The 22,292-nt window shown below is 39.0% G+C and overlaps 2 protein-coding genes across 5 annotated transcripts; one reads left to right on the top strand and one right to left on the bottom strand.

Annotated features, from left to right (window-relative positions):
* Positions 1-335: 335 nt before the first annotated feature.
* Positions 336-5,844, bottom strand: LOC133725782 (probable protein S-acyltransferase 19). The gene is made up of 9 exons (XM_062153162.1): positions 5,398-5,844; positions 4,669-4,782; positions 3,728-4,135; positions 3,340-3,408; positions 3,159-3,230; positions 2,930-3,058; positions 2,742-2,822; positions 2,306-2,503; positions 336-1,876 (listed from the first exon to the last, which is right to left on the bottom strand). Exons 1-9 carry the CDS (start codon positions 5,440-5,442, stop codon positions 803-805), a joined length of 2,190 nt encoding a protein of 729 aa, XP_062009146.1. The 5' UTR covers positions 5,443-5,844; the 3' UTR covers positions 336-802.
* Positions 5,845-16,456: 10,612 nt separating this feature from the next.
* Positions 16,457-22,292, top strand: LOC133725781 (protein FAR-RED ELONGATED HYPOCOTYL 3). Of its 4 annotated transcripts, none has more exons than XM_062153159.1 (10): positions 16,457-16,684; positions 18,210-18,365; positions 18,603-20,819; positions 20,902-20,958; positions 21,184-21,252; positions 21,340-21,408; positions 21,501-21,569; positions 21,656-21,700; positions 21,787-21,845; positions 21,957-22,292. In XM_062153159.1, the coding sequence occupies exons 2-9, from the start codon at positions 18,363-18,365 to the stop codon at positions 21,841-21,843; spliced, it is 2,586 nt and encodes an 861-aa protein (XP_062009143.1). In that variant the 5' UTR covers positions 16,457-16,684; positions 18,210-18,362; the 3' UTR covers positions 21,844-21,845; positions 21,957-22,292. The 4 variants fall into 4 exon arrangements, with proteins under 4 accessions (XP_062009143.1, XP_062009142.1, XP_062009144.1 ...); XM_062153158.1 differs by having other exon boundaries at positions 21,787-21,869; XM_062153160.1 differs by lacking the exon at positions 18,210-18,365 and having other exon boundaries at positions 21,787-21,869.

The following is a 22,292-nucleotide window of genomic DNA, read 5'->3' as shown; positions in this document are numbered from 1 at the left end:
TGTACAAAAGAATGCGTTTTTAGGAGATGGGCATAAATGAAAGCTTGGAAATTTTGTAGGGAAACAATGGTTTTGAGAAAAAGGTGGGTTAAAGTTGAAGGTAAAATTGGAAATTAATGTGATTAGGACCTCATGCCCTAAACCCAGAAGATTTAAACACTTCATGTGACTAACTGGCCCTTCTCGTACGTCATGTGATTAGGACATGAGGTTCGAGAACAGAGCTCATCCACTCTACTGGACCCTATGTATCACTATCACCTACATGCCAAACAAGACATTACTACATTTGAATCAATTCAAAAATTTAAAAAAAAAAAACAACAACAACAACAAACCAAAATGAAACTCTCTGAACATTAGGGAAACAGAGAAGTCTGTAAGTAAAAGAAGAAAAATAATAAAAATGATAAAGTAAATGGGATAAATCTAAGAAATTACATCCACATGTTGTCCAGCTGAATAGTGGTAGACTACTGGCCTACTGGGATAATAGAAAAATTTCAGTGCATAATGGAGCTGTGCTAGACAGGAATCATTAGGCTACAATGTCAAGAAAGCGCAAGAACCACCTCTAAGTTGCCTCATTTACAAACCTCAGCTAAAGCCGGTGTGTTAACTCAGAATTTCATCAAAGGAATGGCTTGAACCCTGAGAGAAACTTCTGTTCGCAACAATTTCACGCAGCCAAGCAGGGATCAAGTGTAGTTCACATCAGCAGTTTCAAACTTGCAAACCCCTCCACTGTGCCCTGTCAAGAGGAGGAAGAAATTTGTCTGAACTTCAGGTCATAAGCGAATCATTATTTACCGGACCCGAAATTAGGGTTTTGCTCAAATCCCCCTGGGACAAACACAGGAAGCTGGTTTGACGCAGAATCACGTCTGAATCTAGACTCCCTAGGCAAGTTCAGTGCTGCCCTCTCTTGGCCTTCTCTTGAACCCGAACTCCTTTCATTTCTCAAATTATCCCTAACTGGTGCACTTAAAAGTGGACCGCCAAAGAATATGGAGTCTCCCGTGTACATCAGTTTCTCTGTTTGTTGCACTGGAGGCTTCGCTGCGGAAGATGAAGCCTCCTGTGGCGGAATAACTGGCCTTCTAAGATTGCTTGTTTCTGCATTAGGATTTGATAATCCTGGAATGGATGACCTATTGTTTCGAGCTTCAGAAGCCGATACAGGAACTGAGACATATCTTCCGGCTTCTTGGTCCCAAACAACTGATGTCCTTCTGACGTCTCTGAGAAGAGAAGTAGGTGGACCAGAAAGCATCATAGGATCAGTACTACCCTTCTGTATTATCTTTTCATCAAATCCCAAGGGCTGTGACATTGTCTGATTGACATTGGGGAATGTTGTCCTGGAAGGTAATGGACGTTCAGGAACTAAGCTGGGGACTGAAGTGGCTGCACTGAAACGTCCCAGAGGACCAAGACCTTGACCCTGTGGTAGAGGGCTAAGTGTGACTGCTTCATGAATATGGCTTGGACTACTGAAGCTACTTATGCTTTGAGTTCCAGTTTCATACTCATCTCGGCTACCTTGACTTGGCGCATAAGAGTTTCTTGACAACCTCAGATCATTCTTCATCTCTCTATTTGTCCCAGTATCAGTGCTTACACTACTCCTCACACTCATATTGCCACTTGAGCTACGCTCATGATCAGGTTTATCAAGTGGTCGTAGAACCGAGGATGAAGCCCTGGCTTTGGCTGCTGCTCTCATGGCCTCATTGGAGTCTAGCTTTGCAAGCTTCCAAGCACTAATACGAACAGGCCTTTTTGGAGCTTTTTGCTCTCGTTCTGTAGTTCCAGCTGCATCTGGATCAATAGTTGATGGGACCATTCCAGGCTCCAAATGTGGTACAACTTCATCCTAATGCAGCCAAACTTGTGTCAAGTGTAAAATTTATATAAATATCCATTTTATCATGCATAAAATAATAAGAAAATGTCAGACGAAAAAGTGGGAACATAAATATGGGAGAATGCAGCCAATTCCAGAACCCAATTTTACAAGACACTGAGGACTAAATAATTATAGGAAGAGGACCCGAAGGACAAGCCACTAGTGAAAATAAATAGATATATGATTAACTATGCTTTATGATTAGTTAAGTACATGTTTTTAAGTTCATATCCTCCCTTTTCCTTTCCAAGTTGTTCCACCCAGGAAGTGTAATTTATCACTTTATCAGAGGTTTCAAAGATATGCATATTGTAAGCCTAAGATCATTTAATTTGAATCATAGTAAATTGTTTTCATGAAATACAAAACCAAGAAACAAAATGTATACTAAAGTACCTGATAATCCACAAATACTCTTGGAGGGGTACACCATGCACCCTTGTATTGCAGACCTAAAGAACTTCCACCACTCAAGCCGGTTGTAGCTGATCCAGTTGGTGAGTACATGATATTATTGATAGCCTCATCCACATCTCCTCCGGGTGCCTCACTCATTGCTCTCATTGCCACAACATATTCGTAGGTAGTAATACCCTAATTCCAATAAACAATTTTGAGAAACAGGATTATTTCACTTGAATAACTATTGAAAAAATTGCCTCTCCTACTCTGATAGTTGTCTTTTCACCTTTCTGCCCATCTGTAGGCTGGTACTACTAGAATTCCAACCCAACATTTAGTCACATACTTCCAAAGTATAAAATTTCTCTTAAACCCGTCCTAACTAACCATGGCATGATGAAAAATGAAATTAACAACCAGAGGTACTGACCTTCCTGATTAATATCATGTGGAAGAAAAACAGTTCACTGAGGGGTACACATGCCAGAATAGAAACTGCAGTACAAATAGCCTGGGCAAAGTGGGACCCAATGTTAGCAAAGGAAACCTTCTGCAATTGATACTCGTAAAAGATTAGGATGCCAAGTGTAGTTAAAGCATTTAAAATCCAGTACGTACCACAACTGTAGCAAATGGCGCACGAGTAAAACCATTTCCAAGTCTATCAATAATTTCTGCCTCCATGCTTCTCTTGTTAACAAAGCAGCGCACTAGTACAGCAATACCAACTCCAGCTTCAATAGCAAGCTGGACCAATATGGGCAAAGAGAAATAGAAAGAGAGAGCATCTTTAGTACTCATGATTATTGTTGCACATAAGAATTATCAGACTGCAACCAATACCTACCCAAACAAGACTGATGGCCATCAGGCTTATAAAAGTCACATAATTTTTGTGCCCCACGCAATTGTTAAGCCACTGCAAACCAACATAATTACTGATGTTACTTTCGAGTGAAAGAACACTAAGATCTGTCCACCCAAAACAAGTACAATCGAAACAACATGAAAGTGGAAGAGTTGAATACCCGACAGTGGTGATCAAAACCGTCAACACACTTATCACAACTTCTACAGTGTTTGCTGAACTTGCGAACCTACAACATGAAAAGTAACAATATTTTAAATAGTCCTAGCCTCTTATCAGCATATGGCCACTATTAAAGACCATATAATCCATTTGGAACATGACTATTTAACTAACTCATTTAAGAAGAATCTATTGACAGAGAGTATATGAGAGCATAATATTGAGTATGTGCTTAGCTAGTTCTTGGAAAAAGGAAGCAGCTTCACGACTTCCCATACAAGGTACTGGGAGTATTAGCTTCGAAAAGAAACACATGATAGCCTAATACAACTAGATCAATGTTTGGAACAATAATAATAGCCCTAGACTGTTCATGATGCAAGTACCTCAGAATTGCACAATGTACAGAACAAAGCCTCTTCACCACCTTCACCACCCTGATGCTCAGCTGCCCCTTCCTGTTGTTTGCGGCAATCTTGATGTACAAACAAGGCACATAAGATTCCAACTCCTCCAACGCTGTTGGCTGTTGGTTCAGCTGGAATATTTACACCTAGATCTCCTACTGAGCCTTTCCTACTAGAGTTAGCTCCTGCTATTGAACTTCTGGAGACTGATGATGGAGAAGAGGCTCCAGTTGCACCGTCATCAAATTTTCTTGGCAGGTCTTTTGCTGATAGCCCATGATTTGCATTAAAACTATTGGTTACCCCATTGTAAAACCTGGACATAATTCCAGGATCTGCAGGGTTTATTGCAGTACATCGTACATAGAGAATAAAGACAAGAAGTGCCTGCAATGCCATAACAACAGTATGGGAATAAGAAAGAAATAAAAAGGTAAGGTGCTACAAATAATCATGATTGAAATACACGATAAGTGTGGTAAAGCATTACAAAAGGTGACTGACATTATGAAATAGAGAATCAATTTATCTCCAGTTAATCTAGTTTGGCCTCCTTGCTTTATATATTTAAAGAAAAGAAGTAAAAAATCAAATTTGGACACATGATAGAAAAATCATAACAGAAAACAAGCTCTCAACTGCATTTCCAACAACTGGATAAATGACAGAGAATCATTATTTGACCCTATAATACTCAGGAGCACGGACTCTTTGCCAAGGTTTTACTATTAGTCCTCAGATGACTCTTTTTCACACTGATACAGTGGAACAGGTTAAGTGCTAAATTTCGAATCAAAAACTAATGGCATTATTCTTCTATGGTTTTCTAAATGTCTATAAAGACAATGAATGCATATAAAAATGTGAAACTTCTTATAGAATAAAATACTACTGCACATAAGTTAAATAATTTCACATACCACCGGAGAGTAACTTCCAATCAGAACATATTCCCAGATGCGGCCTCCAAGGAAAGGAGCAAAGAAAGCATAGAATGCGACCACTAACAAGCAAAATACGGTAATTGCGACAACCTATCAATTAAACAGCACAGTTGAGGTGAAAATTCAACAAACTAATTGGTAAGAAGCACAACAAATAAAACAAGACAAAACAAGAAAATGATGATCCTCCAGTATCTAGAAAAATATGCATAAATCATAAAACAGAAAAGCTTTCCGATAACATTTAGTGAAATACAGCACAACCAACATCTAGACCACCATTATGTTCAGGGAACAATAAATGTCAAAGGTCCAAGATTAAACAAGCCTAAACAAACATAAGCTCGAAGACCCCCACATTTCCTTTTCACTTAAATGCGAACCAAATACTGCATATTTCACCCCTATACTCCTCAAAAAAGTAAAAGCACACCTCAAGCACCTAACTAATAGTTAAGATTAATAATGTCAGCTATATAGATTCTAACATTCAGCCATACAGATTCAACCTTTTACAGGAATTCGAAAAACCACACTCCCAAACAGGGATCAGACTCTTAAATTTAGTTTTCAGAGACAAACCCCACCTCACCAAACAAGTATTTCAACCAAAACCTAATCAAATTACAATGGAAAGAACAAAAATTTACAGCCATTCAACCAAATTGAGATTAAAGAAACAAAGTGGAGGAGATATCCAGATACCTGAAAGGTGTGAGCAGGCAATTGCCATCCATGCTTCCTCACCATAACTAATCAATCCAGACCAAAACCCACAAACCCCAAAAACCCTAGCACACTCCCAAAGCTTGACTGAGCAAGACCAGAACTAGAATGTCAAAAAGGAAGAAACTTTAGGCAGAGTGTGGTACCCTATATGAAACCCAAAAGCCAAAAAAGAAAGTAGCAGTCACTTTTTAACGGTTAATTGCTACAGCCCACAGAAAACCCACATCCCATGGATTAGAGCCAGAGCAGAAATGAAGAGAGACCCATTTCAGATAGAGGGAAATGGAAACAGACCCAGTTGGGAGAAGTTGAGAGTGGTTAAGGAGAGAGAGCTTGAGTGAGAAAAGGAGTGGAATTTTGGGGAAGAAGAAGAAGAAGAAGAAGAAAAAGAGAGGAGTTGGGGAAGCTTAGTATATGCGAGAGCGTATAATATACGGTGGACATGTGTATTAGGTGGAGAAAACATGGTGTGGGTGCGGGTTATTAATGGTGGGGGTCCGCTTACCCAATAATATTCTCTTTCTCTAATCTTTCTTTGTCTCTCTCCTCAACTTTTCTGTCTGTTTTGTTTTATGCATGCTTGTGTTTTTATCTCCACATTCTTTGACTAATATTTTGTTTTTGTAATCATCTTTTGGTGATCTTTCTTTTGATCTCTTCATCAAAGACGCATTGATTTTTTGTTAAATGAGAAAGATTCTTACTTTTAGTGATTTACATTTTTATCTTTTTGTAATTTGTAGTGATATCAACCTAAAAAGTTAGGCAGGATTTAATACCAAATTCAGGTAAACAGAATTAAATTTTATCTAACTATTAAACGCCCTACCAATATTAGACTTAAGTTATCTCGAAAAAGCAGCGATGAGTGGAAATAACATCGTGGACTCTGAGCCTTAGGTTGCACCACTATGGCTTTTTAGTACAAGACTACAAGGTAGCTTTTTTTTTTTTTTTTTGGCGGGAAGACTACAAGGTAGTTTGGAGACCTATATCAACCAAAAGACAATCACTTTTCAAACACAATTTTGTTTTCCAAACGTTGCACGCTAATATATATGTGACTAAAAGAGTGAAGAGTGAAACGACAAGAAAATTGTGCTGATAAAGCGAACAACATGTCATTGGTACTTCTCCTTCGAGTTGAAAGGAGGATTTTGTCCTTGAGGTTGAGTGTAGACCTCTATTTTACATATAACAACTGTTTATAATAAATTAATCTCGTATAATTCTTTATTTAATTATAAATAAATAAAAATTCACACAGAGCCAACAGCTATGAAACAATCATGATCGAGGATGTTATTAGCAAAACCATGACGTGCTCTCTAACTAGCTTGCTTCCAACATCACTTATATATGTTTATTAACCAACTCCATTTCCATAATTCCATTGTTAATTAGTTCTATGCTTAGAGAAATAGAGAATGCCCTTTTCATATTAAAAAAATAAATCAGATGTTCCTATCTTAGCGATGGTTGGTGATCGAGTCAGACTTCAGAGACAAATATTCATGCAATTATGGTAACCTGGTAGTGATGTCTGGAAAAACCATTATCATTTTAATTAGTTATGAATCAATGTGGGATATGATCCAACCATCTTAATGATCTTATGATGCAGTGCGTTTTGAAATGATGGAAATGCTGGCCTTTTTACCAGAACACCAATGAATCGTACTTTGAATTCATCTTATGATGGAGTAGTACTTTGATTCTAGTTAAGAATCAATATGGGATATCATTCTTCGTTGCCTTTTTATTTGTGGTTGCTCAAAGTGATCAAATCATGAGAGGTAGCTTGTAAAACGCTTATAATCATCTCAACAATTGGTTTGAAAGAGATTCAAAGATTCTTATTCATTGTCTAGATGAAAAGTGTTATATTGTGAAGTGTTTCTTATTATCATCAATGATTTTAAATTATTTTCTAATTTTTAGATTTTAAAACTATTATTTATCGTATTCTAAAAAAAAAAAAAAAAAAAAAAAGTATTATTTATCGCCAATTCGTCACCAACCGCTCTAAGGGCTAGTTTGGGATTGCTATGACTTTAAAAGGAAACTGTTGCTGCTGTCTTACAATCAACTGTGAATTAAAACAGTTTCGGGTTTGGTAAATAATATTTTTTAAAGTGCTGTCAGTACATAAAACAACTGCAGAGTGTATTTTGATCTATAACAGCTTCTAAAAGCAACCTCTAGGCTGCTTCTAAAATCTGCTGCCACTGACCTATAACTTTCAATTAAAGCTACCTTTTATTATTTATTTACCAAACACAATAAAATCTAAAATTTTAAACAAAAGCTGATTTTTTTAAAAGCAAAGCAATCCTAAACGGGGCCTAAGTTGTCAGATAAGAAACAATGTATATCTATATCTATACTATTATTAAGAGAAGAGGCTTTGTTAGCCAAAGTAGTTGTGAAAAGACAATAAAATCATTAAACCTTATATTAATTTTTAATAATTGAGTGGTAATATGGTAAATAGTAAAATTAAAAATTATGTAAAAAAAAAAAAAAAAAAATATTTAGATAGTTAACTACCTATGTCTGCAATAACCACCCACAATTTCAAATAACTTCCTGTTCAAGTAAATCCGGAATATGTGTCTGGCCCAAACTCGAGGTTACTTGCTCTAGTTGAAATAGAGTTTATATTAGAGATAATTCTCGGAGAATCTTAGAAGATATCCAATCAATGTAGGATTATGTTTCCATATACAACTCTATCTCTATGCTTGTAATCCTCTATATAAAGAGGCCCCTATTATCAATGAAAGCACGATTCAATTCTCTCCCAATTTCAGTTTTCCTTAAACACGTTATCAACACGACGTCCTAACCCTGAAACACGTTATCAGCACGAACCTTGAATCTTTTTCTGCCTCCACCTCACACCTTGACGCCCTACACAGCAGGAGTCCAGAACCGGCGGCAGACCCACCAGAACCGGCCGGAAACCTACCGAACCGGCCACCGGAAGCTCCAAACCACCGCAGCAAATACTCCACCGGTTCACCACCTTCCGGACCTCTGATTGCTACAAAAACTTGCTAGCAGCAAAGCCTTAATCCCAGATTTCCGGAACAGGAAGAAAAACAGTGCAAACCGGCCAACAACTTGCTGAACCGGCCGACTGAAAGTCCAGCAGAAAGAAAAGAAAAAGAAAAAGAAAAGAGGAAGGAGAAGCTGCAGCCCAGAGGCCCAAGCCAAACCCAAGCTGAGCCCAAGCCGTGAATAAGCCAAGCCCAAGCCGCGGTCCTCAAGCCACGACAGCAGCCGGCCCCACACCCACGTCAACATACGGGCCCCACTGCCACGTCATCATACGGGGCCCATTGCCACATCAGCGTCCGGCCCCCACTGCCACGTCAGCATCAGACCCCCTCTGCCACGTCAGCTCTTGACCTGCCACGTCAACACTGGTCAACGATCGGTCAACGCCGGTTGACCTTTTCCGGCCAACTTTCCGGCAACTTTTCCGGCCACTTTTTCCTGTCAAATTTTCCAGCGGCCTATTTCGAGGTGGTTTTTAGAGTTTTTTTTAATTCAATTTCTCTTCTTTTTCGTGGACTTGCAAACTCCCTTCTTCTACCCCCCTTTCTTCATCATAGGGGAGACCTAATTAAGCCGAACTGTGGGGGTTTGTGCTCACTCCAAGCTTGGAGCTTGTTGAGATCTCCAAACTTAGAGTTTGTAGAGAATTTATGATCGACCACTTACGTCATTGTTTCGATCTAATCCAATACCTCTTGGAATTGAATTTCTTGGAAGCGATTACGCTTAGAAATTCCTAATTTCTTGGAAGCGACTACGCTCAGAAATTTTATATGTTTTCGTGGTAGCTTTTTCCGCTCCGAAACTAACCCTTTTTCTTGTTCTCTTTCAGGATGAGTTACCTGAACAAATTGGACTTTGCTCCATTGGGAACAACTGGCTCTGAATATCACAGGTGGGTTCGTGATGTCCGCCAGCATCTCAAGACTGATGGAATCCTAGATACGATTCTCGAGCCTAGCCAGGATGTGCTAACTATTGAGCAAGCTCAAGCTTTGGAAGCAAATAGAGCAGCCTTAGAGGCAAATAAGGCGAAAACCATCATCCTAATGACTCGTCATATGGATGATTCCCTCCAGTACGAGTGTATGAACGAAGAAGACCCCAGAAGGCTGTGGGTCTCACTCGAAGAAAGATTTGGTAACGTCAATGACTCCCTGCTTCCTGACCTAGAAGTGAGATGGCATACCCTCCGCTTCTGTGATTTCAAGTCAGTTCTTGACTACAACTCGGAAGCACTTCGCATTAAATCCTTAATGGAATTCTGTGGTAAAGAGATCACAAATGCGATGTTGATTGAGAAGACTCTCTCTACCTTCCCCGTCTCTACATTGATGGTTGCTAAGAACTATCGAATTGATGTTACTGCAGGACGGATCACAAGGTTTCATGAGCTCATTGGAGCTATGAATGTCGCTGAAAAGCATGACAACATCTTTGTGAAGAACTATAATTCGAGATCCGTGGAAATATAGCATATTCCGGAATCCAATTATAGTCGCGCCCCTAAGAGAATGCGCTAAGAGCGAAACCCTAACCTTAGGGATACTTCTGGACTTTCTGGTCCATATAATCGCTCTACTTGGGAAGGTAATCGCCAAAATAGGCGAACACAGAACCGAAGAGATCAACGTGGAAAGAGAGAGGGAGGCAATGCCTCTGGCCATGTTGGTGGCGCCACCAACACTAAGAGCCATCTAAATGACGCTTTTAAAGCGCCTCAATCAATGGAGTTTGAGCAAAGAGATGTATGTTCTCGATGTGGAGTGTCTGATCATTGGGCACACATTTGTAGAGCTCGTGAAGAAATTGTCACCATCTACAAAGCATATTGTGAAGCAAGAGAAGCTCACGATGTGGAACAAGAAGATCAAGAAGATGATCTAGAGTGAAGGGTTGAAGACTACAAATCTGGCTGGGATCAATAGATCGCCAATTCTGTTTAAGTCTTTATTTTTCCAAGAGATATAATAGGCAATTGCCATATATTTTTGTAGTAAATGCCAATGGTTTGGTCTTTCTTCAAAGTAGGCTCACCCAAAGTAAGTGTGATGTCTAGGAAGATTCTGAGATTAGTGGTACTTAAGCGAGCCTTGCTCCACCGACATCTCTCTACTCACCTGGTCACATTTATTTTGGAATTATCGAAAAAAGTTAGACGACTACCATTGTTTTGCATTAGCTAGCATTTTGGATTAGATTTTCTTTGGTCAAAGAAACAATAATGTAACTCTGTTGGCTTATGATTAAAATTTCGAGTTCTTTTCATTATGACTCTATTTTGATTCTGAGCATATGACTTTGTGACTACGATGGCTGGGTCATCAGTATTAATTCAAGGACATGGAATAGCCCAAGTTCCCCTTGCCAAAAGTCACCTTGATTACTGTCGCAAAAACTCTATACGCTCCTAGGGCAAATCGCACCTATGAGTAGCCAACGAATTTCATGCGAAAACGCATGTAGAGAACGGAAATGAGTTCCTTTGCAATACCTCTAATGATTGCGAACAAATGAGCATCTTAGAGAAGTTTATGTGTCTCTCTAGTGGACTCTATGTCACTATTCGAGCTATTAATCCAATAAAAGTTATGAGAAAAGATCTCTTGGATTTAGACACATATTGGCTTTGAACGACAGGATAGATCATCCTAGTCATGATATGATGATCCGTCTACTAAAGACTTCACATGGACATCCTTTCTCTCGAGCGAAACGAAGCATGAATCAAAAGTTGATTCCTGGACTAAGTGTGACCGACGCTGCTGCCTAGGACACCGCCTCCGTCCACCACCAGCCTAGGGCTGGCACAGTCCCTATCCATGACGCCATGGATGGCGTCCATCATGGTGATAGCGCCCCAGGTGATGCTGCAATCACCAACTCGCTTCAAATAGCGTTTCAAACGCTCAGGCCCAACCAAAATCCTCATTGGTTGCTACTAAAGCCTCTCACTCATTTACAAAGCCTGTTCCTTAGGAAAATTAGGACTGAGACCGTCCTATGCAAATGATATGAAAATACTCATTCTGTTCTTACATAGAATTCGTAGGGATTCTGTGGACTGTTTCAACCAAACTGCGGACGTCTAAATATCTCATGATGTTGGTTGACACGCAAACACGCTGGTCACGTGTTGTGCCATTGTCCACTTGTAATGCTACTTATGCTACACTCCTAGCAAACATATCATATGACAACGGGCTCACTCCCCGAATCATCCTATTCAGTCAATTGTATTTGACTATGCTAGAGAGTTTACATCGAAGACTTTCGATGGTTATTGCAATAGGACTGATGTTGGACATCATATTCCCATGTACACACCCAAATGGTCTCGCGGAAACGACTATGATGGTAGTCCGGACATTGGTAATGCGCACCAATCTCCTTATATCCGCTTGGGGTGATGCAATATCGCATGCAGCTATGCTAATTCGTCTACGACCCACCGCCACTCAATCTACCTCTGCGTTACAACTAGTGACTGGGTACAAGTATTGTACTTACGCATATTTGAGTGTGTCATTTATGTGCCAATTGCGCCACCACAGCGCTCTATGATGGGTCCTTACAGACGAATGGGCAACTACGTTGGATTTGAGATTCCAATAATCGTCCGCCATTTAATGCCCTTGCAAGGCGATCTCCTTACAACTAGATTTGCTGGTTGTCACTTTGATGAGAGAGTCTTCCCGTCGTTAGGGGGAGATAAGAACATGGATGTTCAGCAGGAACGACAGGAATTGTCGTGGCTTGTCCCCACTATGTCTCATCTCGATCCCCTTTAAAGTGACGAGATCACACAAATATGCTGCAAACATGCCTGCAAGAAAGGACGTCCCTACGAGAGGACGTAGCGCCACCCTACACGGAGGTAGGCATGGCGCCAACGCCAAAGAGAGTGGCACTCTGGCGTTACAGGCTATGGCCCCAGCTAGGATGCGTGGGAGGCCCGTGGGTTCGAAGGATACTTTGGCACATTCCAATCCTTTGATCATCAAGACTCAAAATCCGTCTCATGAGAATCTTCCGGATTATGGTTATCGTTGGGGGACGCCTCAACGTCAAAACCTATTCCCGAGAATATAGAGCTCTATGAAAATTACACTAGTGTACATGAGATGTGGGATAGAAACTCCATCATAATTGATGATGTAATCGCGCATTTCGTTGCACATAAGTTTGTTGAGTCCGATGACATCGAACCACGCTCCGTTGATGAATGAATACCAACGTAGAGAAATTTGGTCTAAATGGAAAGATGTGATCCAGGTTAAGTTGGATTCTCTAACGAAGAGGAAGGTTCTCGAGCCAGTGATGCCAACACCTCTTAACCTAAAACCTATGGACTAATGGGTCTTCGTTCGAAAGCGTGATGAGAAAAGGAGATGACAATCTCGCCCTATGACGCAAGGCTTCTCACAAAACGCCCTGGAATCGACTACGATGAGACATATTCTCTCGTAATGGATGTCATTGCACTCCACTACCCTGTCAGTTTGGTAGTTTCCGAATAACTGAACATGCAGCTTACAAATGTGGTCATTACGTATCTCTATGGGGATCTAGATACAGAATATACATAAAGGTTCATGGTGAACTTCATTTGCCCAAGTCAAGTGGCTCTGCGCGTTTACAATACGGTTGAAACGCTTACTAAAGTGACTACTTGATTGGGAAGGGATATGCCCACGCGTTTCCATAACAAGTTTCAGATTCTATCACGGTTCATGTTGGACATGATCTTCATTGGAAGCCCTTAAAGAGTTAAGGGAAACTACTGAACACTTGAAATCCGAGTTTGAGATGAATGATTTTGGGAGAACACGATTATGCCTCGGTTTGGAACTTGAGCACCGTGTTGATAGATGCTTAGGCATTTTGACAAGGTCAAGCCTTCAAGCACCCCCATGATCGTTCGCAGTCTTGATCCTGAAAAGGATCCTCTTCGTTCAAAGGATGATGATGAAGATGTGCTAGAGGAAGGAGTGCCTTACTTGAGTACAATAGGCGCATTATTGTACTTAGCTCAATGCACAAGACTGGACATCTCATTTGCAGTGAACTTGTTAGCTAAGGTATAGCTTTGTGCAAACGCGACGCCATTGGATTGGTGTAAAAGATATCTTTCGATACTAGAGATGTACTACTGATATGGGCTTATTCTATCCCTACAGAGAGACGATGGATTCAGACCCATCACACACCAGGAACGCCGCCAACATTGGCCTGCGTCCACCATCCCCATCCCAAAACGACATGTGTTTTGGAAGGTTTTGCTGATGTTGGGTATCTCTCTGACCCACACAAAGGTCATTCCCAAAATGGTTAAGTGTTCACCATGGGTAAAGACCGTGATATCTTGGTGGTCTACAAAACAGACCCTTGTCGCTATATCTTCGAACCATGTAGAGATTATTGCTCTTCACGAAGTGGTTCGTGAATGTATATGGATTGGATCCATAATTACGCATGTTCGAACAATTGTGGTTTGAAGTCTACCATAGATGAGCCTACGAGCATTTAGGATAATGCTGCTTGTTTTGAACAAATGAAGCAAGGCTACATCAAAAGCGACAACACCAAGCATAATCAGCAACAACAAACTCTCCTCAAGATCAAAGTGAACTAGGTTCAATCTGAGGACAGTGTGGCAGACTTGCTCTCTAAGTCATTGCCTAATTCGACTTTCGAGAAACATGTTGGTAGCATCGTTTGCGGAAGTTATCCGAACTCCCATGACCGTTGTCATCAGGGGGAGATGCAGACATCAGGGGGAGATGTCTACATGTATGGTCTCGAAACGTGAAGGGTGTGTTGTGCTCTTTTTTCCCTTCGACCGAGGTTATTTTTGTCCCACAGGGTTTTTGTTACTCGGTAAGGTTTTTAATGAGGCAACGAGAGCAGCACCACGTTTGGGCGACACAAGGGGGGGTGTTCAAGTAAATCCAGAATATGTGTCTGGCCCAAACTCGAGGTTACTTGCTCTAGTTGAAATATGGTTTATATTAGAGATATTCTCGGAGAATCTTAGAAGATATCCAATCAATGTACGATTATGTTTCTATATACAACTCTATCTCTATGCTTGTAATCCTCTATATAAAGAGGCCCCTATTATCAATGAAAGCACGATTCAATTCTCTCCCAATTTCAGTTTTCCTTAAACACTTCCCACTTCTTTTTTTTCCAAATAACTTATATTTTTTTCTCAATATAATAATTATAAAAATTTTACATATCCAGAGCATGTGAGCAGAAAACTAGTTATTATTAAGAGAAGAGGGTTTGTTAGCCAAAATCCAAAAATTTGACAAAAATGACCCTAGAAAATTAATAAACTTTGATAATTAATTAAATCATAAGGACAATTATGACATTTACAAAATATATTTTTATTAAAAAAATAAATAAAAATATAACCCACAACCCACTTTTCTCTCCTATTATCTCTTCTCTACAATAACAGTTTTCTTTTTTATTTTCAGAAGAAAAAAATAATAATACTTACATATGCAGAACATGTGTGGAGAAATGCTAGTATAAAAAAAGGCGAATAGTCAATGAAGATTTATAAACCATACAAAACTGAATGAGTTTTGTTCGATTTTGCTTAGTCCAAATCCAAACCAAATTGATAGCTTGACAAAAACCATGTTTTTGACTACTTGTCACAATCACCCTTCAACTTTTCCTTCCAAGCTTCAATTTTAATTTTCAATTTTTTTTTTAACTGTTTTTCGATGATCAAGCTATTAGTGTTACAGCCTCAATTGAATACCTCTCAAGTCAGAGCAATCTCATAGAGGATATAATGAAAGTGTTTGCTTATCCATGTTCACAGGCAAGCTAATAAAGTTGCTCATAGGCTAGCAAATCTAAGTTTTGAATCTAATTGAATGGTTCAATTATGCTCTGAACCTAATTGCGGATGCCCTCTTCTATCTTAATTATATTTGATGAATAAAGCCTTTGTTTTGTAAAAAAAAAAAAATTATAAACCCTTCATCTCTCAAATCATTATTCTTTCGTCTACTTCCTAGATTCATTGCTTTAGCCCTACGAGCTAACGAAATATTATCTGCTATTGAACCCTCCAAAATCATACTATGACAAAATAGCCAGTATATTCCTCAAATTCATCGGAGTCACCTGAACCACATTTGAGCCAAACGTTCCCTACTTATGTGGAAGTCATAAGATTAGGAGATGTCATTATTCCTATGTCAATATCTGCATGTCTTTCTTTCACCTATGTGGAAGTCATAAGATTAGGAGATGTCATTATTCCTCCTAATCTTATGACTTCCACATAGGTGAAAGAAAGACATGCAAACTTTGTAGCCTATTCTTTATAAATAGGGGACCAAATTCCATATCGAATATTGTCACTTAGTCGGATGATCCTTGACATTTCACACCAGTCTCTTTTGTGAAAATTGTCACTCAACTGACTTAAATATTAGAATATCCTTAACATTTCATCTTTTGTAAAACTTATCACTCAACTGACTTTTAAGTGTCAGAGGATCCTTAGCACTTCACGCTAGTCTCTTTTAACTATGCCCTACATAAGCCTCTTGATCATCTCATTCCCAATTCTAGGTAAACATGCCTTTTCTATTTTCAAATATTCTCAATTAATTTTGGTCAGGATAGATTACACGACCAAAATCAAACGCGTGATCTCATTATTTATTATTTCTTACGAACGCAATTAATAGAACCGGCCAAGTGTACGTACATAAAATTTCACACCCTAAAAGCCTCGACTTTGGTGGCCCAGCCTCCACGCGTGACACGCGCCCCCTCACCTAATAATGTTGGCCGAAACCAAATCCGGGACCCACACCTCCCCTTGGCTGACTCGCTGGTCATAATTTACAGCCAAACCGGCGCAGCTGGCACGCGCGACGCGTGTGGGCTGTGATTGCGGGGCTTTAATTAATAATAATAAAAAGGAAAAGAGGGTCGGGGCGAGTGGGCAAAGGTGAGAGTCAGATTGGGCGGTTTCGAAACCCTAAACAGAAAACGAATTTGGGGCAAAATTAAATCTCCTCCGTATTCTCCCACTCGCCCAACCCCCTCGCGTGTGAAATCTTCGCACTCTCTTCCCAGATCGAAGCTTGCTTTCTCTCCTCCTCCTTCAACCTCCTTCTTCCATTTGTAATACAACCACAGATATATACATACACAGGTACCTCTCTCTCTCTCTCTTTTTTTTTTTTATAATTTAGTGCTGTGGAATTTGGATTTTGTGTTAATTGTGAAGAAAAGCTTATGAATTTGATGCATTGGTGTGTGTGTGATTTGAGTTGTTGCACTTGACGCAAGATATTGAAATGTAATGGAAAAAATGAGGAGTTAAGGAACTATGAATTACTATAAAGTTGTGTATTTATGCTATGAAAAGTTGGTAGAGAGTCAATTGGCGAAATTTGAACTAAGCTGAGCTTATGAATTTCATTTACTGGGTGCTTGTAGCTGTATAAGACTATGAACTGGGGCAATTTTAATCTTTAGTATGACTTTGCCGAGTTATATTCGTGTGGACTAAAACTTTAGGAGTTTCGATTGCAAGTTCCCGAAGGGGTTGGAAACGGTGTATGAATGAATCAGGAGATTGATTTTGGGTTGACTGGTTGGGTTTGTAGCTTGGCCTTCTGTTGGTGGTTCCATCTCTGTGCGTATTGCTGTTTGGTGTAGAAAAAACTGTCCTTGTTTTGCCGGGAATGTAGCTCAAACTTTTATCTGTGTCGAAATGAAAAGTTTGCGACCCTTGTGTTGACAGTGTAGATTGTTTTGTCGATTAGGAAAGTGTGTTTTTTTTTTGTTGTAGTCGATAACCATTTAAGTTGGTAGCTGATTAAGTGCTTTCTATGATGTCATTAGTCACTTGTTCTTGCCGATATACATGTTTTATGATTCTTGAATGGAAATTTATGAATATATCTTATGCTGATATGTATGTTAACAGTCTGTTAAATGTACATTCAATAGAGTAAAGTTTCAGTTCAAAAGGAGAAGTTATACATTAGAGATGCAAATGAGTTTTTTTTTTTTTTACTAGAAGTTGGAAGATTTATTAGAGATGCAAATGCTGCATCTATGAGAAAACTGTAGCTGAAGTATGAAATGGCATAAAGATTGACTGATTGAAGCATGAGGGTCTCTTGTTCTCCTTGTTCAACAAAATTCGGTTCTATTAAATTGACTATTAACATGTCCATTGTTCCACATATTTTTGAATGCTCTATATAATTCATCTGAAGTATATCTTTGAAATGGAATAATTAAAACTGCCCCCTTTTTTTTTTTTCCTTTGGAATCTAGTGAGGCTTATTTGGTGCTAAAGAGTCTCATATGGTAATACCTAGCTAATACTGTGAAGATTACACTGAATTTTCTGTATAATGTCAAAAATGAATTTTAAATTTTGTTATAGGGATAGGGTGTTGTCCTTGAATACAAGAAGAGGGGTTGTTCAGGTTAATGACTTAATGTTTTCCTGAATAAAAAGGCTTTAGACCTTTTTTCCTCCTCAGTTTTCTCTAATCTTGATAATCACTGCTTTCGTGATGATCACAATTTGAATGTGTGAGGGTGGTTTTTTTTTCCCTATTTCTGTAGAATAGTCAGTCTAGTAAAATAATGCTTTAGTTTTTGTTCTTTAATGTCATCAAGGACGAAAAGTTATCTTCTTCTGTCTTTTTTCTTCTCAGCCAAAGCTTTATAGTAGCATTAAGATACCATGGGAGGTGGTAGTGGTCCCTTATGTTGGAAGAGGAGGATGCCATTATCTTCTTTACATTGACAAGGCTAGACCAATCTAGTTGGAGCTGTTAGTTGGTACTAGTGTACTCTGAACTTCGAAAATGGTGTGCATCTCTTTTTCTGTAGGAATGTAAATGTATTACTATTATCTTTATTATCAACACTACAGCATAGTTGTAATTATATCTACGACTGTCTGCTACCCTTTTTCTTACTTTTATGTAAGATAATGAGAGAGTTATAGTGTTTCTTTATCAGCATCAGTTCATCATGATAAAGTAGCATAGTTAGAGCTTTATTGTTTACATGTTTAGTTAAGTGCTGTAGTTTCTTTCTTTCAGATATTCTCTGATGATCATCAGTTAAAATTAAATAGTCTCACCATGGACATAGACCTTCGACTACCTTCTGGTGACCATGATAAGGAAGATGACGAGCCAAATGCAATTGATAACATGCTGGAACATGAAGAAAAACTGCACAATGGAGATATTGAGAGTGCACATATTGTCGATGTTAGAGATGAGGTACATGCTGAAGATGGGGGAGATTTGAATTCTCCCACAGCAGATATGGTAATCTTTAAAGAGGACACAAACCTTGAGCCGCTTTTTGGGATGGAATTTGAATCTCATGGCGAAGCATACTCTTTCTATCAGGAGTATGCTCGCTCTATGGGATTCAACACTGCCATCCAAAACAGCCGCCGCTCAAAGACATCAAGAGAATTTATTGATGCAAAGTTTGCTTGTTCCAGATATGGTACCAAGCGTGAGTATGACAAAACCTATAATAATAAACCACGGGCCAGACAGAACAAGCAAGACCCAGAAAATGCAACTGGTCGGAGATCATGTTCAAAGACTGACTGCAAAGCTAGCATGCATGTGAAGAGAAGACCAGATGGGAAATGGGTTATACATAATTTTGTGAAGGAGCATAATCATGAGCTTTTACCAGCCCAAGCTGTCAGTGAACAAACCAGAAAGATGTATGCTGCAATGGCTAGACAATTTGCTGAATACAAGAATGTGGTTGGTCTCAAAAGTGATCCAAAAAATCCATTTGATAAAGGTCGGAATTTGTCATTAGAGGCAGGAGATTTGAAGATGTTGCTTGATTTTTTTACTCAGATGCAGAATATGAATTCCAACTTTTTCTATGCCATAGATCTGGGAGAAGATCAACGTCTCAAAACTTTGTTTTGGGTTGACGGCAAAGGCAGGCATGACTACACCAATTTCAATGATGTAGTGTCGTTCGATACCACTTATATTAGGAGCAAATATAAGATGCCTCTTGTTTTATTTGTTGGTGTGAATCAACACTATCAGTTTGTGCTGCTGGGATGTGCCTTGGTCTCAGATGAATCTGCAACAACATACTCTTGGCTAATGCAGACATGGCTGAAAGCTATGGGTGGACAAACTCCAAAAGTCATTATCTCTGATCATGACAAATCAATAAAATCAGTTGTTTCAGTGGTCTTTCCAAATGCTCATCATTGTTTTTGTTTGTGGAATATTTTGGGGAAGGTTTCGGAAAATCTTGGTCATGTAATTAAACGTCACGAGAAATTTCTGGCGAACTTTGAAGAATGTATTCACAGGCCATCTACAACTGAAGAGTTTGAAAAAACATGGTGTGAAATTGTTGATGAATATGAACTTAAAGATAATGGCTGGATTCAGTCATTGTATGAAGATCGAAAACAGTGGGTGCCAACATACATGACGGATGTTTGTTTGGCAGGGATGTCTACGGTTCAGCGATCCGACAGTGTGAACTCCTTTTTTGATAAGTATGTTCATAAGAAGACCACTGTGCAAGAGTTCTTGAAACAGTATGAAGCAATTCTACAAGATAGGTATGAAGAAGAAGCCAAAGCAGATTCTGATATGTGGAACAAACAGCCCACAACGAAATCTCCTTCACCATTGGAGAAGAGTGTCTCCTTGATATATACTCCCTCAGTATTGAAGAAATTTCAAGTGGAGGTTTTGGGTGCAATTGGCTGTAATCCTAAAAGGGACAGACAAGATGAGATGACCACTACTTACAGAGTGCACGATTGTGAAAAGAATCAAGATTTCACTGTAGCATGGAATGAAATGAAGTTAGAAGTTTCGTGTTCATGCTGCTTATTTGAATACAAAGGTTATCTTTGTAGACATGCTTTAATTGTTCTCCAAATGTGTCAGATTGGTACAATCCCAGATCAATATATATTAAAGCGTTGGACAAAAGATGCAAAGAGCAGGCATTTGGTGGTACAAGAACCTGGCCATGTAGCATCCAGGGTGCAAAAATTCGATGATTTATCTCAGCGGGCAATGAAGTTAATTGGGGAAGGATCTATGTCACAGGAGAGTTACAGTATTGCCTGTCATGCACTAGAAGAAGCTTTTGGAAGTTGTTTGGCTGTGAATAACTCTAGTAAGAGTCTGGTAGAAGCTGGAACATCAGGCACTCAGGGCCTGCCCTGCATTGAAGAGGATTGTCAAAATAGGAGTATTGGCAAGGGTAATAAGAAAAAGAATCCAACCAAGAAAAGAAAGGTTTGTTGTTTATAGTCACTGAGATTATTAAGTTTTTGTTAAAATTGTTTTCATTTAAGGTGACCTTCTAAATATTTTGCAGGTGAACTCTGAGCCAGAGGTTATGACTGTTGGAGCACAAGACAGCTTGCAACAAATGGTTTGTCTTGTCCTATAATTTTTTTTCTTTTATTAATTATTATAAGCAATCATTGACATTTGGACTATTTACATGAACTATGATCTTAATCTGGATTCATATTCTGGTCAAACAATTTGGTTAACCTGCTTTATAATGTGGAACTCTGGTAGAATATGTATGGAATTGAAAATTATAAAATAACAAATGTATTTGACTATCGTAATATTTTGTAATTGAAAATAGGATAAATTAAACTCGAGAGCTATAACCATCGATGGTTATTATGGTGGACAGCAGACTGTGCAAGGAATGGTATGACCATGTCTTCATTTACTAGTATAGTAAATACTTTCTTTTTCCCTCTTTTTTCAAATTGAGAAGCATTTTGTTTTTGGTCAGGTTCAATTGAACTTAATGGGACCTACGCGGGACAATTACTATGGGAATCAACAGACCATTCAGGGGCTTGTAAGTCATAGCAATTGAAATTAGTACTATAGCATTAGCAATACTGCATCTGAAATGAGTATAATGTTGAGACCTGGGTTTCATACTTGTAGGGACAACTAAACTCTATAGCCCCGAGCCATGAAAGTTATTACAATGCTCAGCAAAGCATGCACGGGCTGGTACAGTACCCAATGATAAGAAAATATTTAGCTTATGACCATGGTCAATAGACGCCTATTATAATTTTTTGCTGTTATGTTTGCAGGGACAGATGGATTTTTTCCGAACTGGTTTTACTTACAACATTCGGGTTAGTTTGCTATATCTAGTGCTAATGCTCTCTTAATCATAATTTCTACTCTAGTCACTTTGCCTTAACTATCTCTTTCATGCCAGGATGACCCCAATGTAAGAACGGCTCCATTGCACGATGATGCATCTAGACATGCTTGACGGTACATATATCTTGCTAACTGTTGGTATGCATATTTATTTAGTGTTTTGGCTGTTAGCTCAAGTTGTACTTGAAACTGCCGATAGATCTGAGTTGAATGAATTGTCTGTAGGTGAAGGGGAGGGAGATATGTTGAAGATGATCTCTTGTAAAAATGAAAGTGTATCATGCCTTGCTGATGATGGAAATATTTACAATGGAAACGTCATTTGGTACCTGTAAAATAGGACACGACAAAGTAGGCTGTTGTTAAGTATTTATTAACTATTATGTCTTCTCATAGGAAGTTGGACGTAAATTTGAGCAGGGTTCATATATATTTTGTAAAGGTTGTTGTATTGTTGTATCTCTGATTCCTTTGCCACAGTAGGATCAGTTGAAATCTGAAAAACTTAACCACAGTCATTGCCATTGACTGGTGCCAATTGAAGTTTTCCTTTTCATCTTC

This window comes from Rosa rugosa, chromosome 1 (genome assembly GCF_958449725.1).
Source record: "Rosa rugosa chromosome 1, drRosRugo1.1, whole genome shotgun sequence".
Taxonomy (NCBI): Eukaryota; Viridiplantae; Streptophyta; class Magnoliopsida; order Rosales; family Rosaceae; genus Rosa; species Rosa rugosa.
Note: the sequence above shows the minus strand (reverse complement) of the source record. Positions and strands in the feature narration are given on the sequence as shown.

Coding starts and splice junctions, on each gene's coding strand:
- LOC133725781 (XM_062153159.1), top strand. Junction 20,959..21,183: donor AAGACAGCTTGCAACAAATG/GTTTGTCTTGTC, acceptor AATTGAAAATAG/GATAAATTAAACTCGAGAGC. Junction 21,570..21,655: donor AGCAAAGCATGCACGGGCTG/GTACAGTACCCA, acceptor TTATGTTTGCAG/GGACAGATGGATTTTTTCCG.
- LOC133725782 (XM_062153162.1), bottom strand. CDS start 5,442: ATGGTGAGGAAGCATGGATGGCAATTGCCTGCTCACACCTTTCAG. Junction 3,409..3,727: donor GTACATTGTGCAATTCTGAG/GTACTTGCATCA, acceptor TTCATGTTGTAG/GTTCGCAAGTTCAGCAAACA. Junction 2,504..2,741: donor ACATGATATTAATCAGGAAG/GTCAGTACCTCT, acceptor TATTGGAATTAG/GGTATTACTACCTACGAATA.